This window comes from Tyto alba, unplaced genomic scaffold, assembly GCF_018691265.1.
Source record: "Tyto alba isolate M040663 unplaced genomic scaffold, T.alba_DEE_v4.0 Super-Scaffold_23, whole genome shotgun sequence".
Taxonomy (NCBI): domain Eukaryota; kingdom Metazoa; phylum Chordata; class Aves; order Strigiformes; family Tytonidae; genus Tyto; species Tyto alba.
The window spans coordinates 12,657,222-12,684,479 of record NW_024881297.1 but is presented as its reverse complement, the minus strand read 5'-3'; the positions used below and the strand labels follow the sequence as shown (position 1 = coordinate 12,684,479).

Here is a 27,258-nt window from a genome sequence, read left to right as displayed (position 1 = left end):
TCCCTCATAGCAAAGAGTTGTACAATTTTCACTGCCGTTTCTGCTGGTTACCGTTTTGCAGGCAACTAGCTAGCTTGCTTCTGTGCAGGTATCAGGCTCAGTATATAAACAACATCTATAAAGAAATTCAAACAGTAGCCAAATCTCAATTGTAAGAGACTACGGAATTAGCTTATTGAATTCATCTACTCCTAAATGCTTACAAGTATACAAAATTTTCCTACTTTTGTATCCAAAGTATTTCCTAAAGGGAACAGTTTAGATGCTGCACCAGAAATAAGAGGTACCTAGCAGAGAGCAGGAATGAGGCAAAAAAGATAGCTGAAAGCCACCTTTGTACTCTTCCAGGATTAGGGCACCCTGCTGAGGGGCTGGAGCAGAGAGAAAGGAGATTTGCCCCCCCCCAAGCATTAGGGACTGAGGCTGCAATGCTGTAACAGCAGAGCAAGCAGCCACCCAACCTCTGCCCTGAGTAACCCTTCCACTTCCAATAAAAATAGTACTATCTACTCCTCAAAAGCCTCTTGGCATTTGAAAATACAAACTTCACAAATGTTTTTCCAACATGAGTTACTTAAGACTCCACTAAAATTGCCACTTAAAAACATCATGCAAAAAATAGTAACACTTTGGCTGGAACACCACACATGCTGTCTGTCTATCATGAGAGTTAACAAACTAACCTAACATTGCCAAAAAGCCATCTATTAAAATACTTACTAAAATGAGCTCTATTACCAAGTTTGAAGTCTTCTCAGCTAGCTGCTGAGACAGTCCATGGTTTTAGCCTCGAAAGTGTCGGTCTACCCAGCAAGCACTCGGAGTTTTCAGTTGCACTCAGGCAACATTACGGACCAACACATTTGGAAGAGAAAAGTGGAAATTTGTATCTCGACACAAATTTTACATAAACTGCCTTTTTTGCCATGCTAGAAAACGTCTAACAGAAGACAGTGAGTCAGTGTTCTCAGTCAGGAGACACAATACTGATGAAAATGACAGCTAGAAAACATATCCCAAAAGGTGAAGTGGAGCAAAACAGGTTCTCTCAGAGAGAGGACAGGACAAGGAAAAAATCAAGCACCTGTTCTTGCAGATGACTAAATCAAGTGTCATCAACTAAACTACACTTGTATTACAAAGCTTGGTAGCACTTCTGACAAAGAAGAGGGGGACAAAAGGCAAACCAAAGGAGTAGGATTCCACAATAAAAAAAAGCTAACTTCAGTCAAAAGCCATCACCACAGAAAATCATTGGCAGTTTTTACTATTTCCTTACTATTACCTTCCAGGCTCGTATAGCCTGTGCCATACAAACATAGGTCATCACAGCAACCTTAATGTTCTCTCAGTATATCCAAGGTTGTGACGTGTAAGAGCAGTATCACAGCAGGCAGAAAAATTTCTAACCAAAGAATGACATGTACAACCCGTGTCTTTAAAAATGCCTGATTCACAAATTTTCTATTATATTTATACTATCAACTGTGCACCACTGTGCACACATACAAGACTCCCAAAGCTAAAATAGACTGTACTGCTTGACTAAGTAAAATGTAGCTCTGTTACCTTATATATGCATTTCAGGAAGAATATCACTCGTCCAAATGAAACAAAGTAGTTTACATAGATGGAAGTAAATTTTCCAGACTTTGCTAAGTGAGTAACATGAGAATTGCCATTTACCAATCTGGAACACATCAGAGCTAATGCCACCACTTATCTTTCATTCTTTTAAACCAAATCTCATCTTACTGCTTTTATGAAGAAATATGATTCCTTGGCACCTTATTTCAAAACAGTTCATTAAAAAGGTTTCTGGTCTGTTTTCAGAAAAAAAAAAATCCTCTTATAAAATAAAATCATTTCAATTTTTAAAATGTAAACAGTTAACTAAGTTAGTTGATGTCTATCTTCACTGTTGACCTAATGTCTTCTAGTTCCACTTTATAAACAAATAGCATGTACAGTAGATTATTCAAGGCTCTCAACAGCTGTTACAAAATACCAAACTTGATAATTAAGTCTGACAGGGCTGTACTTTAGCTTTACAGAAGAGAATACTGGTAACATACCCATTTGGTAACAATGCCCCCAGTTTTAATATAAAACAAGGGTAACAAAATTAAATAAATAAAGTTATCAGAGTAAAAAAATGGACTGAAGTTTTCAAAAAATGTACTTTTTTAAACTGCAATACACCTCCCTCCCCTTTATCTGAAGAGCTATCAGCGTCTGCATTTACAAGGTCAACACTTAACTGTAGCACCTGATTTACAATAGCTTATCCTTTAATACTATCCGGCAACCAGAGCAATACTTTAATGAAGAATTCCCAATTCCAAGCATGGAACTCAGTCAAGAGTGACTACACACACGCTAACAGACCTCATTAAAGTTTACTGGCATTCACATGCTTGTTTTATCTCAGCATTTAAAAGACCACAGTAAACAGCAGTGGAAGGTAGTAACAGTGCTTAAGCCACATTTTAATTAAAAACAGTTGAATTGCCCATATAGGTAATACCCAGAAATCCTCCTATATGCAACATTTGACTGGAAAATAAAGCATTTTCAGTTTACTGCTTGTTTTACAGCAGACATTTGTTCAGAAACTGAAGAACGATTCCTTGGGTTTCTCCACTATTTCCCTAAGCCTGGCGCTGTTCATTCAAAAGACTTCCAGCTGCATACAACTGAAGGATGATACATAACCCACTGTGTACCGTCAATCAATAATGAAGAAGAGAGCAATCATCGCAGTCATCTCCAAACACTTGTTTCCCTGTGAGCCATATGTTATCAGCCCAATAGCGAGAGAAATATTAGCTACAAAACCAAAATATATCTTTGTAAATTCATTTAGGAGTTGCTCTTAGAACCAGCAATTAAGATAAGCTTAGGAAGTAACAATTTTGGTCCAGCTTTCTCCCCACAGTTATCAAACACTCTGAAGTTTTGTCAACACTGAGGCCAGCAGCCACGGGAAGAAGGCAAGGCATAATTAATATAATCCCTTAGGATAAGGGAATCCTCTCTTAAATCCACATGATACCATCTACATACATAAATAAGTAAACAGATATGGTATCCTGATAGTATGATGATGGGAATACTAGACGTGTGTAGGTATCTGGATCCTTCACTGCAATGCAAATATCAAAAAAAAAAAAAAAATTAAGTTGGCTGGGCTAAGGACATCTGAAAGCAATACAAAGGTCATTTGTTATTTATCTAAGGGTTGGCTCACAAGCAATCTAGTTACAGCGACTTAAGAAGCTGTTGACACAATGATCAACCACTTAAACGTTCTCTGTTCATTGACAATCAAAAGTAAAAAACAACCAACTGAAATCTGCAGCGGTGAGCCCTGCAGAAATCGGGGAGCGTCCCAACGCTTACAGCATGCTCCGCTCCTCTCCTGCAGCAGGACGGCTGGTCACTGCTCTGCTGTGGCGGACTCTTGTGCGTGTCTCTGGGGCTTGCGTGTGTCCACAAGAAGCCCTGGATGTTTTTCCATATTAAATAATATAAACCATTATGGAGATTAGGCGACTCGCCGCCCTTTTTTAAAAGGATACCTTAATATCTCGGTAAATGACAGCGCATTTACCTTCAGCACGCGTCCAATGTTGGCACAAATGCACGGCCGCGTCGAGGCGAAGCCGGCGCTAAGGTACAGCCGCTCTCGCTTCGGCGCTAACGGCTGCCCCCCCACCCCCGGGAGCGGCAGCACCGTCAGACGGAACCCCGCCGACCGAGAGTGCCGCTTCAAGGCCCGACCGGCAAAACCGCGCGGCGTTCCTGCCTCCGCTTCCCGGGGATGGGGGGGGGGGGGGGGGGGGGGGGGGGAAGGCGGGCGGCCACATGCAGCCCAGCGGCGGCGCTTCCCTCCCCCCACCCGCTCCACTTCCGTGTTTACACTCCGCTTCCCTCCAATTCCGTCCGCGCTCCGCCAGCGCCGCGGGGGGAGCCGCCGCTCCGCGCGCCCATTGGCGGCTGCCGCGCCCCGCCCCGCCCCGCCCCCGGCGGCCGCCACGCCCCCCCCCGCGATCGGGGGGCCCCGGGGGAAGCGAAGAAGTCGGGGGGGGGGAACGCTTCCGCTACGCATCGCGCGTGGGGGAGGGGGCGCCGCCCCCCCCCCCCCGCACACGTGGGCCGCCTCCAGCGCAGAGTTTAAAAGGGCACGGCGGGGCGGGGGGGGGGGGGGCGCGGAAGTAACGCAGGAGCGCGCAGTGGCCCGGGGCGGGGGGGCCCTGCGTGCGGTGCGCGGCGGCGGCCGGCCTGCCCGCTCAGACAGCGTGGCGGCGGCGCGGGAGGAGGAGGAGGAGGAGGAGGAAGGAGGAGGAGGGGAGGGCCGGGTCGGGGGGAGGCGGGAGGACAACAATCTCGCACACTTCCTGGTTCTCGCCGCGGCCGCGCAAACCCCGCAAAACTCCCCCGCCCGCCCCGCCACAACTTCCGCCGCGCCGGCGGCCGGAGCGGGGCCGCCCGTACCGGGGGCAGGTGCCGCCGCCCGCCCGCCCGCCGGGCCGGCCGCCGCCAAGGTGATCACTTCCTGATTGCCCTCCATTGCTTCCCCGCCCGCCGCCGGAGCGCGGCGTGCGCCGCGCCGCTTCCCCGGTCACCGCCACCGCCGCCCCCCCTCCTCCCCACCGCCTCCCCCCACCCGCCGCTCCCGCCGCCAGCTTACCGGCCCGGATGAGCAGATCGAGCTGGTTCGTCGGCCCCTCATGCAGCGACGTCGCCATGTTTTACGCCCTGCCGGAGCGGCTTCACATTGACCGGCTGGCGGGCGGGCGCGCGCGCCGTGGGGGGGCGCGCGCGCGCGCGGGGGGCTGGGGGGGTGGGGAAGGAGGCCGGGCGGAGCGCGCGGCGTGGGGCGCGCTGCGTGGGGCGGCGCGGGCACCGCCACGGCGCGGCGGCGGGAGCGCTTCCTGCGGGGCGGCGCGGCGCACGCGATCCTTCCGCCGCCGGCCTCAGACAGGAAGTGCCGCGCCGGCACTCGCCGCCGCCGCCGCAGCGCGGGGCCGCCCGCGGGCGGGGAACGGGTGGTTCGGTTTTTTGGGGGGAGGGGGGGAAAGGGGTGGGGGGGTGAAGCCGCCCGAGCAGCCCGGCCCGCACCCGGTCGCCCCGAGCAGGGACCGCCGCCGCGCCCCGGGGCGCCCCGCGCACCAGCACGGCCCCTTTCCCGGGCAGCGTTTCTCTCGGGACCAGCCGAGGCAACCATCAACGCCTGAACAAGTTTTCTCCCTGGCAAATTCCTGCGCTACCTCCTCAATATTTTTGCCAGAAAACTCAAGTCTTTGTTGAATGCAATCCACCTCGTCTCCTTGGCAGCAGCAGGGCTGACTCCAAGGGAACTTCAGGTGCCTTTTTCCAGTCAGCCACGGGCCCCCTACTTCATCAAATCCAACCTCTGAGCAGATTGGGGGGGGGGGGGGAAGATACCCTTGCTTTCTTAATTAAAAACAAACAAACAAACCCCACAACACTTCTTAGGGTTGTGTCGTCTCCCATCAGGAGAATAACCTGCTTTCATAACACCCCTGCCTTCCCCGCCAGCCCCTGGCGTGCGGCAGCAGGAGGGAAGCAACAGCCACCAGCATGTGCTCGCCAAGCTTCCCTGCTGCACAGCAGGAAACCTCAGAGCTGCACGCTAACAGCACCTGTGCCGAGAAGGGCAAAGTATGTCCCTACAGGGAGCCACGTGTGGGGATCTGGCACAGGAACTTCTTCATTCGCGCCACAGACACCTGCCTGGGCCTATAGATTGTTAAGCCATTATTAGAAGGCTCAAGCAACCAGTTGTTGCCCCAAGAGACTTCCCAGTACAGAACCGCTTCACAGCTCCGTTAGAAAAAGGCAGAGGGCACCAGCTGCATCAATCTGACAATGCGGAATCTCTCCCCCTCTCAAATTTTAGTAGCCCTAGGATGGAGGTCACAAGCAAGAATTTAGAAGCGTATTTCCCCAGAACAGAAATCAAAGAATAGTACCCAGCATAAATCACCTCCAACTGGTAAATTGTGTAACTCAAACTTTTGACAGATCACACTCCTGCTACAACTCTTAAGGCATTTTAGGAATACAATTTAATGACAGTATTTATACACTCAAATAAAAACTCATGTATTTTGTAGACTTCACTCATCTATTCCCAGCTGTAAGGAATTCAATTTGTTCATCATCTCATAAGATAATGAACAAGACCTGCAAGTGATATCATTCATTCTCACATTCAAGCCATGATATCTAAGGGTAGCTCTGTGCTAAAGTTTTGCCAGCCGAGCTCTTTCCAGCCAGAAGCATGGACAAAAAAGGCACTCTCTAGCCAGCTGTGACGGCAAAAAGCTCTCATGCAGATACAGCTTTGCCAACAGCAGAGTGCTCCTGTCAGCTTATGTTATTCAGAGAGGTGGAATAGCGGCGTTAACAAGAATTCCTTCTGTCAGCATATTCCCACTAGGGGACTCTGCTGTATCCTCCAGCAGAAATTTTTCTAGTAGAGACAAGTCCAAGGACAAGTAAAGGCATTTTAAGTAGGTACACACTTAAATGTGCAATAAAACTTCACAGCCCTTCATTAAAACTTCCTCAAATTTAAGTGGAAACCTCATGCAGTGTAGTTTAGCAACACCGCAGATTCAGCTTACATACACAGTAAAGAAATAACTGTGTGCTCACATCACTCCGTCCTGTGTACCTACTGTCCTTTAAAATCATAATTTACCCACACTTCTCTTCAAGCAGTTAGGTCCACAGCTATAAAATACAGTTAAAAATAGTTTGTCAGTTTAGATCCAGACCAAAAGGTGCACCCAGACACTAAAGACCTTTGAAGATCCAGACCTGTGTCAATAGGAGCTCACACTTCCATACTTGGGAAAAGATGTATCCGCAGTTTGTTGCCTTACTGTTTGCTATGGAATTCACGAAGGACTGTTTACTGATTGCAACTTCCAGTCACAAACTGAAGTGCTTGACTCATATCCAAGTTGTTCCATCTACCCCCTACGGGTAGAATGAAGTTCTGCCTAAAATATGTGGAGTCCTAGAATAAGTGCATGCAAGTAATCTGCGTGTGTTATTTTTGACAAACACCATGTGTCCAAAATTAATAATAATAATAAAAAAAAATATTATAGAACATCAAGCTCTTGGTTTAATACCAGTTTTCTAAGCAGCATTTATTTACTACTGCGAGCACAGACTTGGCAGTGTTTGCCAATTCACATGAAATGGACTCCAACAGCTGCACACATTCTGATTCTTCGTTCTCTCTGATCGTACACAGACAATCACTGGATGCCCAAGGGATTCCAGACAGTTGAAAAAAAGCCCATGCACTTTCAATATTATAATGTAAGCATCTACAATAAAGCTATGAAGTGATCATTTCAACCGGTGCCCAACTTTACACTATTAAAGCATAATACTGTCTGTAAGGAGGAATGTGAACCAAAAGTTCTGCTCCATCTGTTTAAACCAAATGACTTCCAGCATTTTATACTGAACACTAATTGATTTGTCACGCTAATAAAATCTAACTATTTCAGGGAAAAAAGGCAGTCAAAAGAGAAAAGAGTAAACGTACTTAACTTTTTAATCTCTTTTAAAGCTTCCTTTCTAGGCTGAAGGCTAACAAAGGGCTACAAAATCTACTCAAAGAGTGGTGGGTGGCCCAATGAGGCAAGAAATATTTACTGTAATGTAACAGGACCACATGAAACTGCAGATCAACTTATGTTTCTCTGGCATGACAAAAGTAGAAAAAAATAGACAGAAACAGATCCCTGAACATCGTCATTCTTTGTCAGACAGGAATTGTTGGGGGTTTTTTGTTTCTTTGTTTTTGTGGGGTTTTTTTGTTTTGTTTTGTTTTGTTTTTTGTGTTTTTTTTTTTTAACTATTAAGAGTCTAAAGAGACTAAGCTTCATTGTAATTTTTTAAACCACAAGCTCAGCTGTCAGGATAGACAGGTAGACCTACATGCTCTTCACATGCTACATCTACCAACTGCCAGTAAAAAAAAACCAAAAAGTCAAAATGTTCTAATATCCAGGAAAGATACCATTTAAAATCATGCTTATGACACAAAGGAATGTAGTAAGTGTAAGTCTTAAGTAATTTCAAAACAATAGCAAGTAATTGTATTTTTAGCTGACACCACCTCCATCCCTGTGCATCCCTGAGTCTTTGGCAGATAAGGAACTTTGACAACAGGAACACCCAAGTAAATTGTATCCCCCTGCTTGTATAAACACAGGAGTAGAATATCAAGTCATGCTTTCTTGTTAAAGGACATGGACAACTTTGTTCACATTAAAGGAAATAAGCTTCACTTCTTTGCAATATACACCAATTAAATCTTCATCCAGATTGTTCTGAAAAAGTGAAAGACAATTCAAGAGAAGTTGGGTGTGATTAGTTGCATGCAAGACAGAGGATGTAGAAACTCACAATATGAAAAACTGGGATATTACAGCAGATTTGCAAAAGCGGATGGGAGTGAGATCATCGAATTTCTTAAGCATTTCCTTGACTAGTCCTCAAAACTAATACAGCATTCAGTGGCTACAGAGGAATTGTCAGTCTCCTCTCCCCTACTCTCCTAAGCAAAGTTGCCTTTCCCACAATTCTCCAGTAATAAGACCCTAGTTTCTCTTGAAAAACTATTTCAACAAGCTTTGTAACTTGAAACAGTGAAAGTATAACCTTCTAATGGCACCCTTTTCCTTCACTGACAGCAGATGATGAACCAGAAAGGAAATAAACCATGTATTTAATTACTTTTAGCTACAGAGGATTCCAGTTGTATCCTAGTATGACAAAGCTACCCTGGGAAGAGGCAACTATCATAAAGCAGTTACTTATTCTTACAGAGATGGTTTGTTTGACTTTGTTTAAGTACATAGTCAAGGGTAGGTTGTCATCTGTCCAAGGGTAGTATTTGCAGTCTACATGTGAAATTCCAAATAACGGAGTAACAATACTGAAATGCCAACCAAGCTAAATAGCTCCAAGTAACTTCAGAAGTCCAGGCACATCCTGTCCTGAGTGCCAAAACCATCTACAAATTTTAAATAGTTACAAAAAGGTCAGTTTTGCCCAGAATCCTGAAGAAATTCACATCTAAATTACAGAAGTAGTTGCTATCTTCACAGCAGGCTATGAAACTGTTGCTGATTATTACTTCACTGCAAGGGTAACAATACAAAGAAACATTTTTAACCGATTCCAGAAATATGCAAGATGATGCATCAGTCTCCACTGTGGATTCCGTGGTAGAAAACTGCAAAAGTAATAGCAAAAGAACCACAAAGTGTCCTTGAGGGAACCAGGGAAATACTGAGGAAAGGGGTCAGTGATGACACCAAGCTTATTTTTTTGACTACACCATATATATTATTTAATAATAGCAAAGTCGCAGGTCTGTTACAATCTGCACTTTTAAGTAGACTCAGGACCCTGGTGTCACTATTCATATGGCAATTAGTGATTCCACACAGAAAAGAAAATGTATTCTCAGGATTTGATACTACCTTTGACAAACAGAAAGAGTTACTCAAAATAGCATGTGTCTATATTCCAGTGTTATTACTTGTGAATGTGAAATAAGAAAAACTCGGCTGTCTCAAAAAAAAAAATTATATATGCTCTTGATATATTCCCTGCCTCCTAATGATATTATTTAATTTCAGGACAGTCTAGAAGACAATTATAAATCAGGTATTTGCATAGCACATTACATGATTTTACAAAATTGACAGTATTTGAGATTGGTAATAAGATGGCATATGAACTATGAGCAATTAAGCAATTTCTCTGTTCAAGACCAAACATTTACAATTCTTTAAGACTTTTCCGATAACAACATATATTTATTCTAGAAGTTCACTGAACCTTTTTAAAGATTCAAACACATATTGATTTACTGAGATCCTAGAATCTGCTGTCAACTACAATCTCCATTTTAATGTGCAGATCACCTTTAAAAATCATTACTTTCAAGTTTGTCACTATATTTTTGATCAATAAAGAGCACTAACTCTTGGGCACTCATACCACGATGGCTTTGGCATGCCATATTGCATTCTGATTTCAAGATACAAACTACAAAATTTTCCCGCTTACATTAGTAAAATGCTGTGGCTGAGTCTTCACAGTAACATCCTGTAATTTGTCACTCCCAGATGCAACCGGAGTTGTGAGCTGAGAAGCGTGCAGCTGCACAGCTGAAGTCCAACCCATAATATAATGCCTCACACTAGCAAGCCATTCAGTTAGTCTCACATCAGGCTCAGAAGATAAAAATTATGTCTGAAATGTATAGTTAAATTAGGCTTTATTACAAAACACTTAGTCTTACAGCATTCTTTCAATACAGATGGAGCACCAAACACAGCAAGGCAGAAACCTGAAATCTAGAAAGAACTGGACACCACAACCAGGCTATTACAGTTAGGTAAACATATTATCATCCACAGAGCAGTCACGCAACTCTTTTCATTAATTTCTCAGAAAAGGAAACACCAGCAAACATGACATAAAATTTAAGTCGCAGTTGAATTTTGTTTCTGAATTAAGAAGGTTACCTCTGGGAACAGAGGTAAACGCCCTTGGCATAACTGCTCCAAGTGCCATATAATAGCACATTCAATGGGAGGGGGATTATTTTGTTTCAATCATTAATATTTAACTAGCAAAAATGCAATGGATTTCTTGGCAGTGACAACTCACACTGATGTAACAGCAGCATGTTGTCAAGAATAAAATTAGCTCATATTCAAAGGGTAAATTCTTAACCCACAAGTGTGCTAGAGACATATCATTCTTGCAGCAGAGCAAGTACTGCATGCAATATTTTATCTTGCTTTTATCTAGCTAATGGGCTTCATCTTAGCTCTATGATGAAGGCAGTATCAACTCAAGATGCGAGTTTAATCAGGATGTTAGAACATCCAAACTCTTGTTTGTAGTCAGCACGGTCTCCTAGAGCAAACTGCTCTCCACTTTTAAAATTCTCATCAAGCTGTCAGGGTAAGGAAATGAAGCTCAATCAATAGGATATGTCAGTACTACCAAAACGTACACCAGATGTTTGTGTTAACTCATTTTTTGTAAGAGTCTGTAGCAGGACGGCTGGGAAGAATAACTGAGAGTGCTGTACAGCTAGTGAATGATGAGGACATCTTGACCTTGGTTGGCCAGAAGCCTTGGGAGCAGCAAACAGGAATGTAGAAAAACAAGACAAGGATGCTGAGCTTTGTCTGAAGAAGACATGCAAGGCTATGGTTAAAGGAAAAAACAGTGCAAAGTTTTCTGCCTTGAGCTAAAAGCGTAAAAGATGTTGTGCTTGTGCTTGTAAGATTTAATTAACCAATAGGCTTAGGATAGCAGTAACTAACTTGTAGTCAATGAGTTGACTGGTATATTACGGACAGAGGGTAATGACCAATCAAATGTTGACAAGCATTGCTACAGACTGTATAATTGTAGAAGAGCTACTGGCAATAAACAACTTCTTGCTTACATCCATCCGGAGTCCCGTCTCTCAATCACCATCAAGAGGCAGTTTAATCAAATAATGTCTGGACAGAATGAAAGATAACATTGTTTTGTTTATCCCTTACATACACATGCTATAATCAAAGGTAAGATTCTAACCAGTTATAATACTGAGTTCTTACTATATGATATTTAACAACTGGTGAAAACTTATCTGAGATAAGCAAAAAAGTTCACAGGCTCAAATTCACATAAAAAGTCAGAAGGAAGCAGTTTTAATCATAACAAGAAGACATATAGAGGCAGAAAGAAGAACAAATAATAACTAAGGAATTTACATAGATATACAAAGCTGGTTTCCACAGTGATAACAGTGTAACCAGTAACTTGAAATTTCCTCTGTAAAAGAAGATTTGCCTTAAAGTATGTATTGTTATTCATGCATTTGTTTAAAATAGGGGAGGAGTTAAGCCTAAACTCACTGTTTATTTAACCTCCTCCCTCCTTAAGGATGGCTATCAATTTACATGATAGTTTCAGCTGAACTTCCTGGTGGAAAAACAAATGTAAGATTATAGACAAACATACCATCATTGTTGCCTTTGTAGCTCAATATTTTTCCATCAGATTGTAATCCTGGAGGGGCTCATTTTCAGATCCCCATTTTTTCATGCAGATCTTCTACCCCCCTGTGGCAATAACAGTTTTAGAATTAAAAGAGACTTTCAGCTTGCACCACAGGGAGGATTTCTGATGGAACATCAAATTAAATTGTGACACTTCACAAGTCCAGTGATATCTCAATGTAATGAAAGAAGTAGTTTTGTTTCCTCTTTAATTTTAAGGTTGTGAGAAAAATCCCAAACCTGCACTTGCCAGTTTGATGATCAATGAAAAAATAAGGGAAAACACTATTGATAAAAGAAGTTCGATTCACTGAATCAATTAAATGGCAATATGATTTGGTATACCTCTCATAGGAATCAAGCTTTACTGTACTTACAGCAACATCTGCTTAATAGCTGCCTACTGTTCAACAAGGTTTGTAAACAGCGAACACTGGTTTTGCAAATTCATCGTAAGTGAGATAACAGAGAAGGAAAGCAGTACCAGTGAGGCATAAGATCAGTACGAAGGGAGTTCAGGAAGTACTAACTAATTTTAATTACGTTCCAGATACCTTTGCATTTTTAAAACAGCATTATCCTACTTAAATAGTCATCTAGTGCCTTATTTGACTAAAAGACTAGGCATCATCCACGTATAAGATCTGAAGGTCATGACTGTGGTACCTTCAGCAGCACACATGGTAAATCCAAAGATTAGATTATCCCATTAACACACATACACATCCACCTTATGGGTTCTGTGTGGTGACAGACAAACAGAACTATAGCAACTGTTAATTTCAGACTGACTGCTTCTTTAAAGACAGCAGCTTCTGCTGTTATGCAAACTATAAAGGCTTTGCTGAATAAATCGTAAAATTGAAGCACTAATTACTTCAAGGACAGATAACTACTCAGGAAATGGAAGCCAACAAAATTTGTATATTATTAAAAAATGTTATTAAGGATGTATTGTTTATGTGAACACTTTCAATGTTGCAGTAAACAAAATTTTAAGACTGTAACTCATTCTCCAATAGTCTAAGGGTACCACTCCTAAGAATGGTATCATACACATTGGAAAAGAAATGTAAACACTCTGTCAATATAAAGCTTATACTTTCCCTTTCAAATATTACAAAAGACACTCAGCTGCTTCCACTGAGAACATCATAAGGTCACCTGAAAAGATCAAAAATCCTACATTTTCCTTTTCATAGAAAACTGCTTCGTCAAGACTTTTTCCTATTCCAAGCAGACAGGCATTTTTTTCTGGAATAGGACAAAAAAGCATAACTTGAACCATTATGTCTTTTTTGTTTTTTAAAAGGCTCTTCAGTTTTACTTTTATAGTTAATGGATGAATTTTATAGTTAAAGAATTCATTATAATTAATAATCCTTGATTAATGAATCAACATAGATTAATGGGAAACAGACTAGGAGGAATCTGGCAGGCAAAAAAACCCATACTCCACTAGAATTAACTAAAAATTCACCACTATTTATAGGTATGATTATTTATAATGATTATACAGCATATTTTATATTAATTCTGGTTTCATAAATGTGAGAAGTTTGTTAATACAAAACAACATTACAGGTCCTGATTCTGCCCTTGGACCAGCACTAACAGTCCTTACGGTCTCAAATCCACGCACAGAATGGCAAACCACAAATAGAGACATTCAGTGCACAGCATAAATCACCTCTTCAGCATCCTAAGTAAATTTTACCTCAGCAGCTACCCCACTACACTTATCACAGAGGGTACTGATCCCTATCTCTGAAGACTAGAATAATGCTACATTTTACCAAATCACACAGCTTTAGATTACTCCCAAAGTAGCTCTGGGCTCTTGGAATAGGTATGTTGTAACACTGTAAAGCATGTAATCAGGAGTCACTGGAATTGCCAATGGACTGCCACAAGGGAGGGAAAAACAAATAATAAAATCAGGCCAGTGGCCAACAGTAGAGATACCGACAACTGGGTGTGTATTATGTTATGTGAATACATAACATTGCAAATACTGCCAAGACTTCTTTAAGATATTTTTTTAGTATTTACCATGCTGTCTGTAGAGTCTAGAAGCACAAAATCTTGATGCAACAACTATATATTTATCAAATAATGTGATTTTTTTGTAGCAATTAATTCTGAAGTAGAATCAGTTGAGACTAATTTAACAACAATGGATTTTTCTTCTAAGACCACAGACGCACAGAAATCAAACTGCTGATCTAAACTAGGTTCATTAGCATAATAAAGGTATGTACAGTCGTAAAATCAGCATCTTAAAATGCTCCTTAAACAAACATCATTATTATAGCTTGTTTACTTGTCTCTGCTTTAGCCTGCTTCCTCATTAACATTTAATATGGCATCTTTTACCACCTCTCCAACATGAAGTTGCTCCTACCCACAGCCCACTACCTCTCCCCTTCCCCTACATGAATAAACATTTAAAAATGCATTCAGGTTCACACTCCTGCAACTCATCGCTAACAATGGCACATTACCAAAATTAATGTTTCTTGGGGTCCTTATACCTTCTCTCCATTCCCTTCACTTCTCTCTATAAGCAACGAATTCAGACAGACTCTTGGCTGTACCAAAATGTGCCAGACAAAACACATGCCCCAGAAGACTGCCTCCCTCAGAACAGTCTAAACCAAGCACTTGTTTCATCAACACATCATACAAGTTCTGTGCAAAAACCATTACTCATTGTCATGTATAATCATACCACGAAAACTGCACTGGATTAATGGTGCCTATACCACATAAAAAATAGTGAAAAGTTTAAGTATGCGAACAGGTGTGCAAGGGGAGATTACCTCTCTCCTCAATGACCTTTTGGAAACACAAACTATAATATTCATTAATAGATTTTTAAATCTTCATTAGATATTAATTTCTCCTCTCTACTACTGTAAATTGGCTTTTCAATGCATACGACCCTTTATTTCTATATCAAAATTATTAAAGCAAAGTTTTAAATATTTGAACTTATTTTAATATTTTATTATGTTATGCTAAATTTTTAAGGACATATTAACATCAGAGTTGTTATGAAATTAAAAAACAACAAACAAAAACAGAAAAAAAAAACACAAAAAACCACCACCAAACTACCTGCAGTCAAGACACATCCCTTAAAATCTCCAGCCACAAACTCACTTAATTATCATATCAACTGCCCTACAAATTTTGAGACTGTACTTCCAAATATCAAGACTTGGAAGCAGCCACATGTCTCTTTAAACAGTAGCTTACAAAAAAAAAATAAAAAAGATTCCTACAGAATAGCTTCAAGTGTTTATTTGTCATTTCCACCAATTTACGTAGCTAGAAAATGATACTTAAAAACATAGAGTTCATTTGCAGTAGCTCTTTATCCTAAATGAACTGTTCTGTCAGCCATTAATTACCAAACTCTTACAGGAAACAGCATATTTAATGTTAAAAAAAACACTTCTGAATGCAGAAGCCTTCAAAGTAGAAACTCTTGAAGGTTTTCAAATACAAGTTTCATTTATAAAATTCCGTTTCTTGGGAAGAACACCTTCATTTATCACTTACCTTAATCTTAAAAGTTTTATTACCACAGTAAAAAAAAAATATATATTTTTCCTATATTTTCTTTACATTAATTTTTTGAACTTGTAATTAGCACATTTAATTCAAAATACATTTGAATAAACCTGAATTATAAGCATTCTCCCAGAACCCAAACCATTAGTTCATGCACATCTTATGAAGTTGATGCATGTGATTTTTGATGCAGTGCTACAGGAGATTAACATCCAGATTCAGAAAGACATATGATCAACTGCATCCACTGTTTATGGAGAAATCTGAACTGAAACCTACCTAATCTGATGGGAATGTACATGTATTTACTGGGCTGCAAAGTTAAGCAGCTGAGAGAAAAGAAGTGAGCTTTGTTTTGCTTGCCTGACATCGTGAATTCAAACTCCAACTCTAAATTAGGCAGCCCAAGGACAGGAAATTACGCTCTCCGCGTTCTAGTCAAGTAGTCTCACCAGTTCAGTACGCAGTGCCCAAGAGGACCCATCCTCCTTTTGGCTGCAGTTCCACGTACTCCCCACCCCAGCACACATCAGGCCCTTGGCTGAGCCATGTCAGCACACTAATCCAGCCAAAAGTTAACCCAACAAAAATACCCAACAGTTGAGGATTTCTTCACTATTTTTGCTTGCAAAATTAGCATACTGCAATGGCTAAAAACAGTTCAACAAGTATGAGAAGTAGAGCAAGAAAGCAAGAAGGAGGGACAACAGGAATTGCAGCACAACAGTAGCCTGGTAGTCAGATGTAATTAGGCTCCCGTAGGAGCACAACTTTTGTTTCTTCAGTTTGAACAGCCTTGGTCCCCCTCAAAAAGTTTGAAGCTCCTGCTCGTGTTCTTTGGAGAGGTGTACAGAAAGATACAGGCTTATCACTAAACAGGCCAGCTGCTTTACCACCAAGGCTCTACTCCTTTCTCCGTTTGTAACTTATTTTACTGTAGAGCTGAGTTCATTTCAACCTATTATGAGTCCTGGCCATAAAAGGACAGTCAAACTCCACTCCCAAGCCACATACTCCTGCCACTAAACCAACAATAAAACCGTTCTTGGACCAAAAAGGCAGGATAGCAAGGGACAGAGGATAGAGCTCATGGGAAGGGGGAAGAGCTGGAAAGACAGTGTAAATAGAGCCACGCAGTCCATATTGCCAACTGCCCTGCAGTTATTTGGCTCAGACATGTTGTAAAACTAAATTCTAACCAGTCTCCTGGCTCAGCTGATTTTTAAAAACTCCAAGTTTATTTGTCTAGTTAACTCCCTGCATAAATAGGCAACAAAGACATAAATGAAAATCCACCTGCTCATGAGGGTACAGAGTCTTACAATGCAGCACCCCAAACCAAAGGTGACATTTTTACCCGCCAAGTCCCAGTCCTGTCACCAGTGAAGCTAAGTATAACTAAGTTTAGAGGGAAGAGATGTAAACCCAAGTCAGGATCTCCATCCTGTGGGTAAACACAAAGTCACATTCCTCAGGGACTTCTAAAAGTGCAAAAATCTCATGAAAAAAAAAAAAAAAAAAGAAAAGAAATCTACCTGTTTCCAGAGTTTCAGTCTCAATTTCTTGTTCCTCTGCTACATCTTGCATCAGGTATGTCTCGTCATCATAAACCAGGACCTGAGCAGCGTAACCCTGTTCTAGTCTGGCACTAGGAACTGGCTCCACAATCACTGCTGGGAATTCAGAGACTGGCTCATTTTCCTACAGAAAACAAAAAAACCACCACACTAAATACTGTACTTCTGACCTCTACATCAATATTTTTCTCTTCTGCTCTTACATACTTTACGGAATAATGTTAATAATTTTAAAGATTTTAAAATGAAATTTTCTTCTAAAGCAAGAGATTAAAAAATAAAAGACATCTTATCATCCACCAAAGGGACCTTCCTGAATCTCAAAGAAATTTTCCTGGCTTTAAGCACTTAATTTAAAGCACCAGACAGCTCCAAGATATTGGAAAAGAGTAAGCTTTCTAATTAAGACATTCAGCTGTGGGAAGTGTTTCTTCTCCCTCTGCTCCATGAAAAGGCTTTGCATGTATACTACAACATACCTATATCTGACCTGTATCTTATGAACACTCATGTTTTGGATTAAGTACGTAAGTTATCACAAAAGAACTGGCTACTTCAAAGCCCATATGCCTATCTCTACTTATTTAAGGATCAGAATGTCTGCAACAGCATATTTAACCTGTTAAAGCGTTGCAGAAGTGGAACCCTGCCAGATTCAACTTAATACAAGCTAAGGGATAGCAGAATATTTTTATTATTTGATGATAAGAATGCAAAATACAAGCAAATATATCACATTGGCCAACTTTGAAAAAGGCCGTTGTATTGCTCTGCTCATCTCATTCTACACCTTAAGACACATCTGAGATCTTTAAAGAGATGCTTATTACAGAATACGATATTGTAAACCCAGTTTACAGTCGTACTGCAGACTTCAAAACTTAATGCTTCCACTTCTCTGTGATGATAGAATCTTCTAATAAAGGACATTTGAAAAACAGACTGCTCTCTTCCTCCTCACACAACAATCACTAATCCATTTCACTTGCTTTCACAGCAAGTTTGCAGTGAATTTTTCTTTCAAATTGAGATAAAAAGTGTAAAGTTTGTTAGTAAATAAATGCTATTTATTTTTCTGACCTCTCGATTTTTTATTCCATTGCTGTCGAATTCCCGGCCAGGGCCTCCAGTGTCAATCACTGCTGATGTCATGGTGCATCCCCTGAAGATGCTTTGAGAGTTGTTATTTATCTTGAAGACAGTAATGCTGACAGCCTGAGGTTATCAAAGGCTTAAATGCACAATCCACTTCTGTTAAACAGCTAGGCAGAGGTGGCTGAAACACAAAATAATTTTAAGTTATTTGCATAGTTTATACTCAAAAGTCTTCCAAATTTTATGAAAACTATGGCATGCTACATCTCCACTTCAAAAGAGGGCATCAGTGAACACAACAGATGTGGCAGAATGTGCTGACCTTGCTAAAGTTAGCACTGAATACTGCCATACAACATAACTTTCACACTAACTTTTAATACTCAGATAACACAATTTCTGTTTGGTTCTTTGCAATTTGCTAAATTTCACACAATTTTAAAAACAAACAACATCCTTAGATATTTTCCATTTGTCAAAACCGTTCATTTCTCACTGTGGTCATATATCAACTAATTTTTTGAGACATACACATACTTGAGTTAGTGCGGCTTTCCTAAAGGTACTGTTTTCCTATTAAATTAGGAGATTGGGGTTTTAAATTTCATTTTCTTCTTTGTTCTACTAGCTTCATAGTCATTTCATAAAGTTTCATAACTAATTTCATATTGATTTCAAACATACTGCATTTTTAAAATCAATTCATATATAATACCTCACAAATATATACTTAACTTCTAATCTATGGGTTTTTTTTTTTTTTAAATAAAAAGTATTGTAGCAGTTCCTCTTTTTTCTTATAGAAGAAATTCTTATGAGTCAAAAAAAAGTAGATCCACAAGATAATGCTTAATTTGGGCACACCGTGGACTCATTGAACTTACAAAGATATATAACCTCCATCTTTGTGAATTTCTTTAAAAACAGATTAACAGCAGTGCTTTGTTTCTAAACAACTGCTATTTATTTATTATGAATAAATATTATTACTCATATCCTGTCTTTGTAAGAGACAAATAATCTGTGTTTGTAAACCTTGGGCTGTGAGGAGCAGTTTACTACTTCAAGATGTAAACTAAGAAGTTTGGCTTCTTACTTGTACAACTGAAAGCACATATTCCATGTGAGACATAAGAACCCAATCTGATATCAATTACCCTTGCAAGTAATTCCACTGAGATCAATGCTTTTTAACAGAAGCCAGAATTTACCCCAACATTTTTAATAAAACCCAGCCATTTAGAAAGCTGGCACAACCACTAAGATCTGCAAGAAAACGGAATCTTCCAACACATATTGAAGAAAAAAAATTGTAATTAATACTCCAATGGGTAAACTCAATAAGCCTGCTTTTCAATAGCAGGCAGCAGCTTAAACTAAATTAATCTTGCACATCCAGGGAAAAGCTAGCTCAGATTTATGCAGAGTGACTGGGCTTCCTACAGGCATTGAAATTTTTTTAGGAACAATAGCTTAGGTATACCAGCAAAAATTACAATTACTGATTTCCCCAACTGGATGTCAACTAAGCAAGAAAGTCAACAAAAAATTTTATGCAAAAAAATGTTTAAAAAGTTTCATTTATCAAGGTACTAAGAATCCTTCAGCATGCCATAAAAATATGCTCAGAAAGGCATCATTTGTTGCATACCAATTTAACACAAAAAGTCAGCAGCCACACAGTGGATGGCAGATTACTACAAAAACACACCAAATAACAACAACCAAAAAAACCCACACCAAACAAAAAGCCAACACAACAGAATAAAGTATTATTATTTTTCACACATATACAAAAAAGGAGAATAAATTCTGATAGCAGCTTTCTAGGCAATTAATCCTCATGAAATAAAACTGAAGAACAGGAGATCGCTGTCATGGTAGCAGCAGAATAAACACAAGATATATTCCAAAAGAAAGGAAAAAAAATATATGCATTTTAGAAAAAAAAAAAAAATTAAGGCAGTTTTTGCTTACATGGGCAGTCAGTTTTACATTAAAAAGCATGCTTCATACCTAAAAATAATTCATTTGTAATATCAAGGGAAAAAAAACAAAACACAGTAATACTTTATTTTCCATTGTTTTATTTGTAAAGCTAGCACCAATGTTTGATTATCAATACTTTCTTTGATGAAAAAGAAAGCAAAGACCTCCTCTGCTCCCCAGACAAGATTCAAGCTGGAAAGTGTTTAACAAGCATCCTTGGCACCATATATACCTGTCACTCTCCAGGCGTTTAGCACAAAAAGCCTACTCCTTACCTGCCTATCAATTATCACATTATTTCAAAAGTATTGAAATTCAGAAATATGTAAAGTAGAAGAAGAGCTGTTTATGAATACACTAAAATAATTAATCACATAGAAAAATGTTAACATCACTTACTGTAAAAGGACTTTTTCCTCTTCTACAGTTTTCCATCTACATCCATAATATAAATACTGCCAAGCAATCATAACCCAAAAGAGGATTCCAAAAAATATAAACTATATTTTAACTTGGAAGCACGGCCTCCAACCAATTTCAAACATCAGCACTATTCCTGCAACTCAGAGTTCTATCTATGTAAAAACATAGAGCACTTCATGTAGAACCTTTGCACAGCTCAAGCATGCCACAAAGCTAACTTGGTTCTCGTGCAGTATATTAGTTCAAATAAACAATCATATACTAGACCACATATACTATATATTCACATTTTATGTACTATAATCCCACACAGGTGGCCAAACAGCTGCCAAATTGTAGTAACTGAAAACACTTAATACTGTGTACCAGACCAGATTACGTAAAAAAACCTGCTATTTCTGTGTCTCCTAGGTTACAAGAAGTTTAGATGACTTTTGTGCGAATTTATCTCTACGCGATTTACCAATTACTTATAGAAGTGAAGAAAGGGCAATGCAGAAACACAGATGACAATCCTCATTTTCCAGTTCCAGCAGAAATTCATAGTGAATAAAAAGATTACAGGGGAAAATATACAGAAGAGTGAGATGCTCAATCTTAGCATTCATTAAAAGGGTGATATCTTTAGACTGATGGCACAGAACAGCCCAAGCAAGGAATAAATGAAAGACCCAGAGTCTTTATATAAGAGGATTTGAACTTCATACTAAGAGTCTTGCTACTCAGCAACCTTTTCAAAAACCTGACAGCATGGGGAAAAAGGCAAGCCCACTGGTCAGCAAGTGGGAAGCTAAAAGAGTTTCAGTTCAGTCTGGTTTACAAGCTCTAAGTTAAAACAAATGCACAAACACACCCCACACACCTAAGTGTATGTTAGACTCCTGCAGGTGCACCTGTTTTTGAATGAACCAGCTAAGCATTTGCCCTCTTCCCTTTCCCTAAACAGTATGTCCTCATGGAAGCCTTTTCACTTCTCCCTCAAATGTCAGCAGAATAGTGCATCTATTCCCCATCCTCTCCCCAGCAAGTCACAACTAATTTGATTTCTGTAAAAGGAAAAGACTGTCTAGCAACTTTCAGAAATTTGTTCCAAAATTCATGTTTCCCAAGGCTGAGACAAAAAGGCCAAAATTAGACTCAGATTCTTAAAATAAGAGATGATTCAGGTTTGTAAGAGACCGGGTTACCCCCGGCGATACAATTAGCCAGCGTAGAAGCTGGTTCAAAGTATGATTTTTTTAAAAATTACAGAACAACATGCAGAAAGATTAAAAATAATAATAAAAAAAAAAAAAAAAAAAAAACAACAACAACAAAACACACTGCAAACTTAATCCCCCTTTGGAGAAGTGCTTACAACAAAGCAAAATATGGCATGACATCATAGGAAAAAAAAAAAAAAAACAAACAACAAAAACAAACAAACGAACCACCACCCTCCTAACATTTCCAAAAGAGATGCCCAAATCATTTTGTTACAGATCTGACATCCACTCCTGTTCTTCCTGGTCATGGAAAATGCAGAGAGAAACTAGTTCTAGAACTTTTGGAATATCCCCTCTAACAGGAATAACTGCTTGGCTGCACCATCTGTTATTTCTATACATATCTCATGGGAAAACAAAAATAAGTCTAGGTGCTCCCACCCTCAAAAAAAAACAAAACCAAAAATCCAATTCTTGAAGCCACATCCTTTGCCTCTACAGCAAGAAGTTTCTAACTGCGTACTGCTACAAAGGCACAACAAAGACTCAAGTTTTTGATACATTTCACTGATCAAGATGCTCAATTACAGCATGCACCTCTTCCGAGGCTATAGGACACCTGTCATAAAGGCTGCAAAATACCAGTGTATTCACATATTTAATAGTCCATTTAGATGGCCTCCACTATGTAACCCAGTGTCTGCCTACAAGAAATCCAAACAGTCCTCTTATGTTTTCAGCAGCTACCAGAGAAGCTTAAAAACACTTCAAAGCACAACTGTGATGAACTCATAGTAGTCCCACAAACCCCACAATCTTAAATTGATCCCCCAGTTCATAGCCACCTATCAAGTTAATAGAGAAGTAAATGCGCAACTCAACAAAATTAAAAATAATAACTGAAAAAAGAGAGTGGAAAGGATGGCAGAGTGTCACCTCTACTAGGCCAGACTCAAAGCGAAGTTATTTAGGCTTGGCTTCAAAACAAAACTCTAAATACAAATCTGCAAATAGTTTTAGTACACTTATTTAAATTAGAAAAGAAACAGGCAAACAAAAAAAAAAAATCAATGCTTGGGGAAAAAAATAATAAAAAGATGCACACACTCGTGCCCACAGATGAAAACAAGACAAGCAGGCAGGAGGCTGGGCAGCAGCACCCAGAGGCAGCTGCTCCCGCAGCACTCAGAAGAAACGTAAGAGTGCTTGGAACAATGTCCCCCTTTTATTCAGCTGGCATCCCAAATCCTGAGGAGAGATTTATGAGGATACCTACACAGATGCAACCGCAAGAGCAGGACTGCAGCCAGCAGTAGCATCACACACAACTTTTTTCAAAAATGCCTTCCTTTGGTTTAATCAAAAAAAAAGTTAAGGAAGTCAGCTTGAAAATGAAATCAGTTATATGTACAGAAAGACACCGGCCAAGATCACTGCAGAATCCCATTAACTGTTACAAAGCTTCCTAAGGGTACAAAGGGGGTCTTTCATAGGCAGCACCTCAAGTATATCAGTAAATGTCACTATCACTCCAATACATAGCACCTACTGCAAAAAAATTTTTATGTTGATTGAAAGTTTTTTTTTTAAGAAATTTTCCCAGGTAATTTTTACAGGTCTGGCTAACTGATTCACACTGATATTTGTAGAAGAAATGGTGAATTTTTTTTTTTTTTTTGAAACCCAAAACAAGCCTAAAAACTGAAAAACTAAGTTACCGCAAATGCTGACAGCAAAAAAAAAAAAAAAAAATTAAACCTGTAAATAGCTAAAGAATCAGGGCATATGCTCGAAAAGAGGATACAAAGTAAACAGGGGAACAAAACAGATGATCCATGTGATTTACAGTATGTTATAAATTACACCAGTCACTAAGTTACAGAAAAGGAAATCAAAATAAGGAACTGTCAAAGCAAGTAGTCCTGGCCACATCATATTTCAGAAGTTTCCATACAACAAGGCAATAATTTTGTTGCTGAATGCACAAAGATTATTACATTGGATCAAATTAATGATGTACCAAATCAAGTAAGAAACTAGAGGAAGTCCTTCCACGCATATTGAATTTGATAATCTGACCATCCAAAGTTTGCTGTAAAATCTCAGCAGCTAAAGCCAATGAGCCCCAAAACACATAAGCTTGTAATCACATAAAAACTATTAATGTTCTGCAAAAAGCTTTGTGGCTTCAGCAGGCTTCTTCTGGGCCTGACCATATTTCATCCTATTAGCAGGCTCTCTTCCCACTGCTCTCTATTTAAAGATCCCCTGAAATGTTCTCTTCTCTCTGACAGAAGCCTCTAACACATACCCCTACTTTGTACCAGCACTTCTCCCAGAGTGTCAATTGTTGGTCCTTAACATCCATTTCCACTCCCCCACAAACCAGAGTAGGGAGTAATTATTCATCATTTTACATAATAAAGGAGCAGAGACGGATGAAATTAAATGCTGAGGATGTGGGTTTGGGGAAAAAAAAAAAAAAAACAAAACACCCGAAAACAAAAACCAACACACACACACACACACTAAAGAAAGTAGAACAAACAAAATATTTAATTCATTTTCATAGAATATTCTAGAGGTCAAAAGAGTAAATTATAACATTTAAGTTAGACAGCTTCATGGAGGTAAAGCTTCTGAAGGGCTTACACAACTATTAAACACAAAGACACACGTGCAGTCTGAAGTTTAGGGACTTTCTGGATCAGGTATTACTGAAATCTGAGAGGTGGAAGAAGCATGCTACTGAAGGCACAAAACCGTACTAAACAACCATCCTGTACCCAGAACCTCTCCCAAAGGTCCTGTCCACTATCAGAGATGGAGTGAGCACAGAGGGAGGAAGAGGATCTTGGATCAGATCCATTACATAGTTTTTATTTTATTTCTTTAAGACTCCTGAAATAAAGTTAAGTTTTCTGGTAACAGCCACTGACCCCGATCTCTCCTGCAGTACTCAGTATGACTTCATGACATCCCTTCTCAAAACACCGACGTGGGGTCTTCAACATACCCTATTAATGGACATTTCTATGAAGTGATCCGAATCTTCTACATTCTCTGAGCTTTCCCCAAATCACCCTATGGCCACACTCTAGCCTCATTTCAAAGTTACAGCATGAAACATGCAGACATGCTATTTCTACACTTCTTAGGCCACATATATATCCAAACTGTTCTGAAATTGTATTGTTAGAGGGTTGTTTTTCTGAGTCTTGATAATTCTCTACTGCTTACACTCCTATATCCCTGGGCTCAACTACATTTCATGCTATTGGTTGTGACTAACTAAGAAGCTCTCAAACTTTGAGGCACACATACACTAATCAGAAAGTACCAAAAAGCTTTACAATCAAATTGCAACACAGGTGAGCAATTATCAGCACATGGAAGACAGACAACTCCAAAGCACAACAGGAGATGAACTCAGCGGACGGAGAACCCTCTGCACAAATTGTCTTTAAACTGACAGCTGGTAAGCTCTAGCCGTTTTTGCTAAAGAAATTAAATGGTTAAAAAAAAAAGTCACAAGGAACATGACAGTGACTAGCCATAAGGGAGGGAACACGTAGAATGAATAGCTGAATTATTTAAGTGGGGAAAAAAAGAGACGTGAGAGAACACATCCAAAAACGTAACGGATAAAGAGCAACACAAGAGCTACTACCCCCGTACAACGTTTTACAGGCGGGGTAAGGCACAATTAAAAATACGCCAGGCTTCAGCTATTTAGCCAGTGTGCGAGCAGGGCAGGGCGCTTTTAGGGAAGCGGAGGGCGGGGGGGGGGGGGGGGTGGTTTCGCTGCTGAATCCGTGGGCGGCGAAGCCCCGCAGGCCCGGCAGGGCCACCCCACCGCCGGCCCGGGAGGAGCGGCCACGCATGACAGCGAGTGACCGGCGCGCCCGGGCTGCCATCTTCTCCCGGCGCCCCGGGTCGGGTAAACAAGGCGCTGCCCCGGCCGCCACCGCCCCCCCCGCCCCGGGGCCGAGGGGGCTGCGGGGCCCGGGCCCGCCAGGCCGCGGCCGTGCTTACCCTGACAGCCGCCGGGAACCACCCGCCGCCCCCCCGGCGGCAGCGGGGCTGCGCTGCGCTGGGGCGGGGGGCAACGGCCGCTCCGCCGCGCCCCACGCGAAACCGAAAGTGCAGCTGAGGGGGGAACGGGGGGGGGGGAGAGGAGGGAGAGAGTGTGCCGCCGCCGGAGCAACCCCCCCGGCCCCGCCACCCCGAGGCCGCCCCGCTACCCCCCGGCCGCTCGCTCGCTCGCCCCCACCCCCTCTCCCCCTCCCTCCTCCTCTCCCGGGGCCGCCTGTCAGCGCCTGCCGCGGCGGTAGGAGCCGGGCGCCTCGCCCTTACCGTGCGCCCGGAGGCCGCGCACCGCCGTCCGCTTGTGCAGGGAGCAGGAGGCGGTGGGCGCCGCCCGGGCAGAGCCGGAGCCGTGGCCGGGGGGCCGGGGCCGGGGCCGGGGCCGGGGCCGCCCCGCAGAGGCGGGAGGGGAGGGGCGGGCGCAGCGGCGCAACCTGCCCGGCCCCGGCCCCGGGACCCCGCCCGCGCCGCCTCTGCACATGCTCGCGCCGCCCGGCGCGCGGGGGCGCTGCGGGCATGCGCGGGCGCTCCGCGCGTGCGTGGCGGCCGTTGCGCCGGCCGGGGCGCGAGGCGCACCTCAGGGAGAGGCGGCCGGTGCGTGGGGGGGAATAATCCTTACGAATATTGGGCTTTGGCCGTTACACGTACTCCGCTTTGCGTTCCGCAGCGGTAAACAGAAGAGCCCTAGCTGAATAGGAGGCACTGCATTTTGATTAAATATACATAACCAAACATCACCAAGGAGGCTTTAGACGTTGCAAAGCCCCTTGGCTCAAAAGCAGCTCCAAACCGAAGGTTTTCTGACCAAACGGCTCCGGGCATCCTTGCGCCTGCATGCTCCTTTCCAACAGGAGCCCCCTGAGCTCAGAGCAGCCAGATTCTGGCAGTGCTCAGTCACACACATGCTCCTCACCATCACCAGCGTGCAAAAGCACTTTTCTGCCACCTCTCAGTTTCCATCTGACCATTCACATCTTCTCCACTCCTCGCTTTCTCCCTTGGGCATATTACCGCCCACTGCTCTACAGCAGGTCTGGCTCCTGTCTCTTAAACATTTGTCCTGGATATTTATTCCCTCTGCATCTTCAGGTCATCAGCTTCCTTTCCTAAGAAAATAGGTTATTTCAGGGATCTGCAGGCCCCAGAATCTGACTGTGTTTTAATAGG

The 27,258-nt window shown here is 41.6% G+C and overlaps 1 protein-coding gene across 3 annotated transcripts in view; it reads right to left on the bottom strand.

Annotated features, from left to right (window-relative positions):
• ELF2 (E74 like ETS transcription factor 2) overlaps positions 1 to 26,511 on the bottom strand; it is a 39,350-nt gene extending 12,839 nt beyond the window's left edge. The window contains exons 1-3 of one of the 3 annotated variants that reach the window (XM_042796482.1): positions 26,362 to 26,511; positions 18,374 to 18,569; positions 17,252 to 17,417 (exon numbers count right to left, since the gene is read on the bottom strand). In XM_042796482.1, coding sequence (XP_042652416.1) covers positions 17,252 to 17,417; positions 18,374 to 18,445 — 238 coding nt within the window. In that variant the 5' untranslated portion in view covers positions 18,446 to 18,569; positions 26,362 to 26,511. Of the gene's footprint in view, positions 1 to 4,693; positions 4,844 to 17,251; positions 17,418 to 18,373; positions 18,570 to 26,361 lie in introns of those variants that run through there. The other 2 variants (XM_042796483.1, XM_032997703.2) reach the window with 2 other exon arrangements.
• Between the last annotated feature and the right edge of the window lie 747 nt (positions 26,512 to 27,258).